The sequence below is a fragment of the Lutjanus erythropterus genome, chromosome 7 (assembly GCF_056507025.1).
Source record: "Lutjanus erythropterus isolate fLutEry1 chromosome 7, fLutEry1.hap2, whole genome shotgun sequence".
NCBI classification, from domain to species: Eukaryota; Metazoa; Chordata; class Actinopteri; order Lutjaniformes; family Lutjanidae; genus Lutjanus; species Lutjanus erythropterus.
The window spans coordinates 17211416-17222484 of NC_139323.1; the positions used below are offsets into that span (position 1 = coordinate 17211416).

At 38.8% G+C, this 11069-nt stretch overlaps 1 protein-coding gene across 2 annotated transcripts in view; it reads right to left on the reverse strand.

Annotated features, from left to right (window-relative positions):
- The window catches only part of notch2 (notch receptor 2), a 54037-nt gene extending 44846 nt beyond the window's left edge, over positions 1-9191 (reverse strand). The window contains exon 1 of one of the 2 annotated variants that reach the window (XM_084722968.1): positions 8837-9191. In XM_084722968.1, the coding sequence (XP_084579094.1) occupies positions 8837-8909 (73 nt within the window). In that variant the 5' untranslated portion in view covers positions 8910-9191. The remainder of the gene's footprint in view (positions 1-8836) is intronic. The other variant, XM_084722969.1, reaches the window with a different exon arrangement.
- Between the last annotated feature and the right edge of the window lie 1878 nt (positions 9192-11069).

Sequence of the window (11069 nt, forward strand, 5' to 3'; positions counted from 1 at the left end):
GTTTTAGGAATGGCAATAATAGTCTGTCCATCAGTGCACCACTTTGGTCCAGACTAATATTATTTCAACAATTATTAAATGGACTGTCATGTAATTTTGTACATACATCCACTGTCTCCAGAGGATGAATCCTGAATACTGAATACTGACTTTGGCAATCACCTGTCTTTTCCTCTAGTGGGGAATGACGTTACAGTTTGTGGTTCAGACTGAAATAGCTTTACAGCTCTTTGATACATTGTGAAGAAATTTGCCATTGATTTTCAAGGTCCCAAGAGGAACAAGCTGTAAAATTCTGGAGATACTCCAAACTTTCCTCTTGTGCCACCACTAAGTCAAACGTGATGGACTGGTAAATCCTGTACAGATATTCATGGTTACCAGACAATGTATCCTACGAAATTTGGTGATAACCTGAATTGCTCTAGTGCCACCAGCAGGTTGACATGTTTTTTTTCCTATTTAAACGTCTTGTCAACAATTGGATGCTGTCAAATTTGGTACAATTACATCATTTGTGGTCCAAAGAGGCCATCTGGTCAAAATTTCTGTTCGTCCAATACTTTGCTTTATGGCAAAATACCTGCAAAACTGATGATGATTCCCATCAGCCTCAGCTTCACTGCAAAAAGTTAAGTGCTACTAAGCAAATGTTAGCATGCTAACACACAAGACTAAGATTGCAAACATTATACCAGCTAAACATCAACAGTCTAGCATTGTATTTGTGATCATGTAGCATGCTGAATTTGGCATTTAGCTTGAAACACTGTTGTTTCTCAGTACAGCCACATACACACTAGCATGGCTGTTGACTAAATGTATGCATAGTGCATGCAACACTATACTTTGCAAGGGCAGCTGCAGTGCAACAAGAAAACGTATGTGATCTGGAACTAGGGCTGTACGATATGATAAATAAGTTATATTGTTATTATTTTGACTGAAACTATAATCTCAATGTGTGTTATAATTAGTGGAAATGATAATTTTTGCATTATAACATTTGTTATTATTGAAAAAATATTAAAATTGTAATGGTGTGACATTTGCTGGGGTGTGTACAAAACAAACATGTTTTCTTACATTTGAAGAACAAGATTTGAAGGCCAGGGCATGTGTGCAGCCCTACAATTCTTCATTATAATGCTGTTTTCTCAAACACTTCTCCTTTTGCAAAAAAAAAAAAATGCAATTTGGTCCTGATTAAGCTATTTGAATATTGCATTTAGCCAGACTGCGATTTCGAAAATATTCCAATTAATTGTGCAGCCCTATTTGGAATGCAGATTTAGTCTTAAAACAACTCCTCTGTTTAATTAGCAGCTCTTTTGTTTTTCTCTCCATTTAATTTTACTCTTTCTGTTACTAGAAGCATTTTCTGAGCTGTCCATATTGCAAGTAGACCTTACTTTTAGTAAACTGCGGTGAACTGCTGCAACCACAACTGCTTTTGGAGGCATGGTGACATAAATTCCAGGTTAAAATAAGTTTAAACCAATCTTCTCTTTTTAAAGCTGGGTATTTTTCTGTGAGAATCTGTAATAACTGAAAAATCTGACCCATGTGAATAAAGCGTATTTAAAGAGAAGGCAGAAATCACAGCCTTTATGGTGTAGATAGAAAAAAACAAGGGGTGGGGGGGGGGGGGGGGGGGGCTGGTTGTTGTGCTCGGCTGGCATTACGCTGGTTCCTCCCTCAGCACTCGCCACTGCTCTGTCACTGACACCACAGCGGGTCCCTAGAGGGATCCAACCATGTCATGAGAAGAAAAAAAAGACTGTCAAAGAAGTAGAAGAAGGGAGGGAGAGAGACAGGCTTTGAGTTAATAGCTGAGGATTGAGATGGGGAAGTAATTACCAAACTACAGACAAAGACTGCACACGAATGGGTGTCCCTGAGCCCTGGCACACATCCATACAGCGGAGCGCAGGAAGTTGTTCGCACTGAGTGAGGAAGTAACCCCATTTCCTGGAATTGCTGTACAAGCCTCTATATCCAGCAGGCCCTACAGTTGTCATGGTAACTTGCAATAAAATACCCTTAGCTCAGCATGGAAGGAGGGAGACGAGGCTCAAACTAAACACTATTACCCTGAGGGAAGCTTTGCTGGCCCACACAAACAGCAGAGGAACCAAGCAGACGGACCAAGCAGGGGCTTTAAGGCTTTAGTCTTACAGGTCAGCTTCAGTTTAGAGGGTGGTGACATACTGCAAGACACAGATCAGTGCCAACAGACAGAGCAAAAGCATGTGATTACTAGGGATGTCTCAGGCTCATCTTCTTGATATTTCTCAGGACAGATCAAGGCATTTTTAAATGCAACAGTATTGGCATTATTAAACCTGATCCATCTCCAATCCTTTTATGTCCTTAAATGTAACCCCTTGTACTCTGGGCACACCAGCTGTCAAAAGCACCCTACTGCCTGACGTTACAACACTGAAGCCTATCCCTGAACATATAAGAAATGTATGTCATCCAATAGAACCATAGTCTAACATAAAATATAGAATCTGCCAGTAGTTTCATTTATAAAAATAAGGTAAAGATAGAGAACAAAAATCTTGATTGGGACAACAACAGTAATTACCCTGCTAACTACCCAACTGAGACAGTCGCCTTGCTGTTGTAATTACTTGGAAATGTTGGGAGAGTCTACAGCTGAGCACTGGCCTAGCTCAGTATGTGTGTGCGTGTTGGACACACAGAGAAAAAGAGAAAGCCAGACAGTGACAGGGAGAACAGACCAGACAAAGCAAATGTAGGGACTTTCCCTTGCTCATTCATATCCTGACTTTTTTTTGTCAGAAACAAAATGTTTTTATAATGATTTAAAAAAACTCAGAACTATTGTGCAGACATGTTCTGTTGCATTCACATTGTTTGGGGCTGCACTATATGCAATTATTAAATTTGCAATTATTCTGAAAGATACTGCCATTGTGATATGATTCATGATAAACGAGAATGATCATTTTTGCATCACAGTACAGTAGAGTCTGTATCATCAGATGTAGTTCATTTCATCAAAATTTAATAACCAGTATCTGAACAACAATAACCAAAAAACCATATCTCAATGAGATTTTTTTCCCCTCACACCGAGATACATGGGTGGTTAACCATTACAAACTATTTCCGCTGGTCAAGTTTGGCCAAACATAAAAACTTCTCTCTCTGCTCTCCCATAGTATTTTTATTTTTCAACCTTTTGCTAATTAATTACAGCAGAAGTTATAAAGGCACAGGTTTATCACTGGATGACAAACAGTGGGAGCAACTGGACTTTTGCCTGACCTGAGCCAATGTCTTTCAATGCCCTGCACAATCTTTATCATTAAACTCTGTATTCTGAACAGATAATTGTGTGTTGCACATCCTCTTTGTTACAAGAAGTTACAACACAAATTTAGAATATCTTCCAAATAAAATACATGGTATTCATATCCACATCCAAACTCCAAAATCATAGCAATTATACACCACAAATTACAAGTGGTTGTTAAGCATAGAGCAAAATGAATACTGCAACCCATTACAAAGCATTTTCCCTCCTTCTGCTGCCTGATGTGCCCTGCTTGGTTCATTACTCTATGAGCTCTTCCTGCATGTCTCCAGGATTACGGGGCTGTGTTGGCCAAGGAATGCGGGCCGCAGTAATTCCCTGTTAATTTGCTAACCTGTTCAACAGTGCAGACACAACGCTCTGTAATCCCCTCGACCTCCACAGCCGCAAACACCACCTCCTATAGTTAACAGTGCATGTGGTTCATGCAGGGCAGGCATCTAGCTGCATCCACATTTTGACTGGTATTTACTGAATTCATCACCAAGAGCCAATTGGTCAAGCAGGCACTGGTGTTGCATTAGCACGATGAAGCAAAATGATAACAGGCCATATGACTTTCACCTTGTCTGCTTTGTATGTCAACTTCAAGACCTTAATCACAGTAGGTCTATAGGTTCACTTCTATTGTAAGCCACCATGACTACAGGGGCACACACACACACACTGTATGTGCGCATTGAAATACAGCTACACATACATCTGGAGCACAGCCTCACAGATCTTCACCCACTTATACACTTCTCCACATTATTTATGGCTCTCTCCCACTACATACAACAAGTACAGGACTGAAACATATGTGGAGGCCTGGTTTTTTAACTACACTACTAATCAAAAGGGTGGAGAAGGCTAAACTCAATATAACCTGAACCATGAACACACTGAAGTAATGGAAGATGAACCTACTGAGTGTACAGGGACCAGATGAGATAAGAACAAAACCGAAGTGAAAACATGGAGGGTGTCACAGAGAAGATGTCTTAAGCCACATTAATAACACAGCCACAAGGCAGTGGGTAGAGCTGGTGGTCAGTAAATAATGCAGTGTTGTGGGCAGCTCAATAAATATCTTTGTTTCAGAACATGGGGCGAAGCATGGCGCAGATAAATCACATTTCACACCAGGCTCCAGTTTGGATGCAAGTTAACCATGGGCGGCACAATTGCTGGCCTTTGTCAGTTTGTATCCACAATGCAACACAGAGACACACACGCAAATAGATACACACACGCACATCAGCTGTCTGCTGTTTGCACAGAGCAAATATATGCAACCATCCACATGCCCTCACCATAGGGGTAACACCATTGTGTGCCACAAAGATGACACCTACACTTACACAACAATGAGATTATCATTCAGCTAGACTGTAGCACAGTGCTAACTATGTTCCTGCACTGTCCTTTACAAGCCCTTAATATATGAAGAAATTATGTTTAAGTATTAACTGTTTTTGGAAGAAGTCACATACATTAGAATTGTAGCAACATTTTCAGCTCAACTAGCAAAACAAACCAGAGATGTTCCAATACATAATACTGCTTCCAACACCTGAACTTTGTGCATCAGTGGATATTGAGTACTTAGAGCTCATTTTGTTCTCCCACAACCCCAAAACAGTTCAATCCAATCCAGTTCACAATCTTAAAAGACAAGTAAAAAAGTCTACTCAAGTCTGCAAAAAGTTTTTTTTACCACAGATACCCACTAAAACAAAGCAAACCAGGAAAGAAAGATTTAAATAACATCTCTATTTGCACTTCAATAACAGAGATTATGTACAATATATACACCCAGTATTCATGGTATTGTTAGCCAGTTAGGAACTTATTCAGGATTGCAGTTGGCTCTGCTAAAACACCAGCAACTCCCGGAGGAAAACCGACTAGGAAATGCCAAATCTACCAAATTACTCTTACTCCTGAAACAGACTCCAATGACATTCTGCTTACCACGAGCTGGCATCAATTAGGCAGACGTTGGGACACTTTTAGGAAATAGCAGGGCTAATAAATTACATGGTATCGGATCAGTGCATACACTCGCATACTCAGCAATACCTGATCCTGCATTTTAGGAACTATCAGAATAAAAAAAATAAACAATATATACACCGGGTACTCAGGGTTGCAGTGATCAGTCAGTCAGTGGCTTTATCAATCAGGTTTGCAATGTCAGCCTTAGCTCCACCTCGACTCGCAACTCCTAGAGAAACTCCTACTGGGAAATTCACAATGCACCAAATTGGGCCTATTCCTCCTCCTGACACAGACTCCAGAGGCCAGGTTTCTGCTTGCCACGAGCTGACTCTAACAATGCAGACTTTACAATGTGATCTGACGTCAAGGTAAAGCTGGAATTCCACTGACCATATAAAATTTGGCATATCTCTCTTCCAAGCAGTGTCTCATTTCAGGGGTAATAAATTACCTCATCCCACATTTTTTAAGTATCGGAGGCATTTTCCTTTTCTGGTATCAAAAAATCCCAACAACAAACCATAGGAACTTAATGACAAATGCCAATGTGCTCTCTGGGACTTTTGTTACAGGTAGTTCAGCATTGTGTCCAACATCACCTTTTGCTACCAGAGCTGCAATGAGCAAAAAGTAAAAGAGTAACACCTACTTCAGACAATAAAAAATTGGCTGCTTAATGTATTACAAGGAATATCATGTGCTGTTGCTTGCAAAGCTGTGATTATAATAAGCATTTCCACTGTAGCTTCAGTTCACAGCTGGGGAATCATTGTTGTGGCCCACAACATTGTGGTCCAGCCTCGGAGTTAGGTCAAACTGTTGCTGCCCAACCAAGCTGTGGTACACTAAATTGATTCACTTGACATGTGTGATCAGGCAGGTGACAAACATTATTTTTGAAATTTTTATTTTCAGCATAGTTCTTTTATGGTCCACTCTTGTGTAGCATTTTAGTCTGTATGTGTCAGGTGATGAGATTCTGCCTCAAATAAAAGTTTTCCACCAGCAAACATGTGGCAGGCTTTTAGTGTAAAGAAACTAAAGCAAGTGTAGCTGTACCCTACTTGGCAAAGGAAAGACTTGTACAATATTTGTTTTTAAAAAAGGTGTGCACAGCAGTTTTTTTTTTTTTTTTGGGCAAATTAAAATTTTGCAAACAAGAAATAGTAAAACAGGAAACATCTATAGTGTGCTGGTTAAATAAAATGCTGCATCTACAGTTGCTTATTGCAGTATGGGTAAACCTCAAACCTTCCACATGTCATAAAGGTAAACAACACCTTCTACAATGCCATCCTGTCATATGGAAAACCACTTGTGCCTTGCACCTTGCTTCACAAGCTGTGATCAGTTGCTTATGGTCCGGTACTTTTCAGCAAAGTGTCACAACTATATGGAAGCTGGAAAAAGTATAGTTGAGGATGGAGAGAGGAGGGGGAAAATATCATGGTGTACAAAGTGTGTGTGTATGTGTGTGTGTGTGGAGAGAGAGATAGAGAGAGGAAGAGGCTGAACAAAGAGGGAGGGAGGAATGTCAAACACCAACAACATTCCACTGCCTCTCCTTGCACTGCCTGCAGCACTTTTACATTGTATTTTCCTCTTTTGTCTAACTTCTCTGTTCAGAAGTCACCTATAATAGTCACCATGAAAAAAAGGCAAGAAATAATAGCAGGCCAGAATGTATCAACTCTGAGCTAAGAAGGCTAAAAACATCTGAGATGAAATCAATTTCACTGCCTTCTGTAAAGGCTAAAAAGGCCGCAGGCCAGAATTTATGTCTTATTTCTCAGGGCAGCCACAGAAACAAGTATTGCCAGAAAAGAGCATAACAGTGTCATGGGAATGATGGCTTATGCGGAGAAACATAAATGCAATAAGAAAACGTCAGTAAGTAAGGCTCCAAATTAAGTTTTCAGCACTACATTCACAAACTAATTAAGGCCTGACCCTTGAAATCTGCAACAGAGGCATTTAATACAGTTAACACACCTTTGTGTTTGCACAACAGCTTGACCATAATTTCAGAATAAAATGCATGTCACTATAAGTTACAAAGGAACAAACCAATTGACACTGTCCTTCAAAAGGTTTTTTCTATATTTAGGCATATATCTCTCTCTATCTCTATCTCTCTAAGCTTTTTGTAAACAACACTAAATTATAAAACTCAAACAAATACACATAGCCTAAGTGAAATCAATATTGTTTGTGACTTTTTATTTATTTTTTATTTTTTGGAAATTACCTTTATCTAATTAGCCCTTTAGCAAGCAGCATGCTGCTTGTATTTATTTGAGTAGCAATTGAGATAATGCTAGCATTGTCTGCCGGTCTATGAGAGCTTCATTAGCCAACTCTCTTCTTCTCTTTGTACCAGCCACAATAGTGGACACTAATTAGTGCTTAATTAAGGACAGGTGCCCTAGCACATACACCAGTCATACTATGCTGTGTTACATAAACATATACACTGGTGGTGTTAGCAAGTCTATGACCAATGTACTGCACATGTGCCTATGGGAGTAACTGATGTTATTTCAAATTCTATCTAGGTCATTTTAAAGTTGTTGACACATATTTCTCAATCTTTGCACCAATTCCCTCCTTGTTATTTCACATTTTGGAGGCCCCGCAGAGTGTGTCAAACTTCTGAACTGCTAGGTGGTCAGAAGCTTCTGTAGAACATAGACAAGGCCTTGAAAAGGGAAAAATAAGTTTGTTTCTTGAAACTCTGTCTAACCATAATGATATTGGTAGATAATTGCCGTAGAATCCACATTCTGTCCACTCCTCCATCACTGTCAGCTCCCTTAATTCAACAGGGCAGTCTAAACACGGTTAAGTGTCCATTTTGAATTCTTTCTCTTGCTCTTGCTGTTCAACATCTGGGCAGCGGTGGGACTCAGCTCAAAATGAACAGCCAGTGGTAGCAGGCCATAGTATCCATACTCAACAGACTTTAGCTATCTGAATTAGACATTAGGCGAAGTTAGCTTCACTTTAGTGGTATTAAGGAGACGTGCAATCAATTATAAGCTTTTAACCTATTTGAAAATGACCCAAGGGTCTTTAAGTATTAATAATTTGATAATAGTGATGACACAGACACAAAACTGCCGCAGAATGAGTCAATGTAAATATGACGGCGACAACCGCAATCTCTTCTAAGGATGTTACAGTAATATCGACATTTTGGGTAAAACCCCAGTTCCCACCAAATCGCAGCAGAAGCGATACAAAGCACCACGAACTACAGTTAAAAAATCTTTCTATGAGTTAGATGTTCATCAAAACTTACTTGTGGAAACACGTTTTGCTTTTTCAGGTGACTTTTTCACAGCAGCTCACCTAGCTAGTCAAACACAGGCGTAGCAGCAATGTGTGTAGAGATGCTATGTCTGCCCCGTGTCCCGCTGATGCGGAGGCAACAAAACGTGATCATGACAAGTTATGAGTTATTAGAAAAAACACAATGAAGCTTTACTATAATGACAGACTTACCCAAGGAGAGGTGAATGAAGCAGAAGACAAAGACTAGTGATTTGCCCGAGGAGAAACCGGGGATCTGCTCCATATTTTCTGTAAAATCCACATAAGGTCGCCAGCCCAAAGTTGAGTTGTCTCCCCGGGACGGTTACTTCTCAAAAACCTCTCGTTGGAAATGGGTCACACACAAATAAGCCACATCTAGTGCCAAATTACAACATTTCGGCAGTTTTTTTGCACGTGTGTTACGAGTCGTACCGTTAAAACCGTTTAAAACTCACATAAATTTAATTTCTTCTACTCTCACACGGCAGTTAAAAAGTCTTCCACCTCTCTGCGCTCAGTCACTGAAGTCACTGCAAGCCAAGACACAAAAACACATATCCTTCCGCTGAAGTCAGCAGGGATCTATCGTCGATCTGAAAAAAGATGGTTAAAACTATTTAAAAGCCTGTTCTCCGATTAATATCTTTGTCTTCGCTATAGAAAATTTTCATCACTTTTTTTATTCGTTATTTTTACCCCGGACACAACATACAAAGACTAGAAGTTAAAGTTTTCTTTCTCTGTGTCGCGCGGCGGAGGAATTTTTTTTCTCATTTTTCTACTTCTCGGAGCCTGGTATGACTCAAAATTAACCCGTTCAATGATGTTTTTTCTTTTCTCCTCCCATGAGCTGCACGTTTTTTCCCGATATGTCTTTTAACACCCACTCTATACGTGTTTGTTTTTCGTTACCATAAGTGTTAAAGCCAGACTGTGTGCAAGGGCTCAAAGCTACAGCGTTACAACTTTTTCAGGTAATTTATGGGCATGAGAATCTAGATTTTGACAGACTTTGCAGACAAAAAGCTGGGTGAACAATGACTTCTAGTGGCGTCCACCTATCTGTGTATTTCGTATGCCTAAATCATCATAACTTTGAATGTGTTTCTTTATTAAAGACCCATACATGATCTTGTACTGTATATTATGAAATGAAAGGAAATACTGAGCATAGACAGGTGAGTAAATCACGGCGTGTTTGCCTTGCTTCAGTTTTTAATCAGTGTTGATGCAGACTGTTTACCTGTAGGTTTCAGGTTAGTCATCACTGTCTCAGCTGCAGTAGTTTTGGTGGGAATGTCTTGAAGAGTCATATTCAAGTAAAACAAATATTAAAAATGTAAGGAATTGAAAGAATAACTTTTTTTTTTTTAAATCAGTTTGCATCAGAGCTAAAATGATTGCTCAATTAAATCTGTGGTCAATTAATATAATCTGCAACAGTCACTGAAGTCATTTTTTCAAGCAAAATTGAAAAAAACATTCTTTTGTTTCAGCTTCAGCAAAAAAACAAAAATTATAAAATTATCAGCCGATATTGACCTTGCACAACTATATCGGTCTATATCAGTACCTGCGTCTACATTTTATATGTATATATACATATACACACAGATACACACATATATATTTAATCCTTTTTCTTTTTTTCAAGTTGTTTGATTCATGTTTTTTTAGTTAATTAAAATTATTGAAAATATCAGCAGACATTTGCTTATTCAGTGGTTCAGCGATGTCATTTTGGATATTATATACAGTGGAAAATGCTTAGAGTGATCACTGTTGCAGTTATTGGCCGCTTATATGGATCAAAAAGCGTGCGACAGAATTATTCCTATACAACTGTTATTTAAACAGTTTGCTCATAGTAATCAAGTAGTCTGCTTACAGTGTTGATTTTTGGTCATTTTCTCTTAATGAAAAACATAATCACCTTAAATGTTATGACAAACTGCTAAAATCATGCCAACGGGATGCAGCAGTGAAAGTTGTTTTTTCTCAGGTTACCTTATGTAGTCGACTCAAAAAACAAGAAACAGTCTGCTGGTGATGGAGACCCCCTTGAGTGAGTCCTCAGTGGGGGAAAATATTGATGTTGTCTGATTAATTACTTTATATTCATGTTGTAAATATATAAATGTCAATTAGATGGTAATATGCATGAGAAATAAAGAAAACAAAAAATAATTGATCACTATAAGAGTTTGGCACTGTATGTAATTTTAAATAAAGAATATTGGCTGATATCATAATCAGAATTTTAATTTAAATATGTCACCTTGTGCTACAGGAAAATTATGCAGAGCCTTTTTCACGATTATTTTCTCAATTAAGTGAAAAAATAATCATCCAATTAAGCAAAAAAGTTGCAGCCCCATTTATCAAACAGGTGAGGTTTAATGGTGAGAATGTTGGTAGCTTA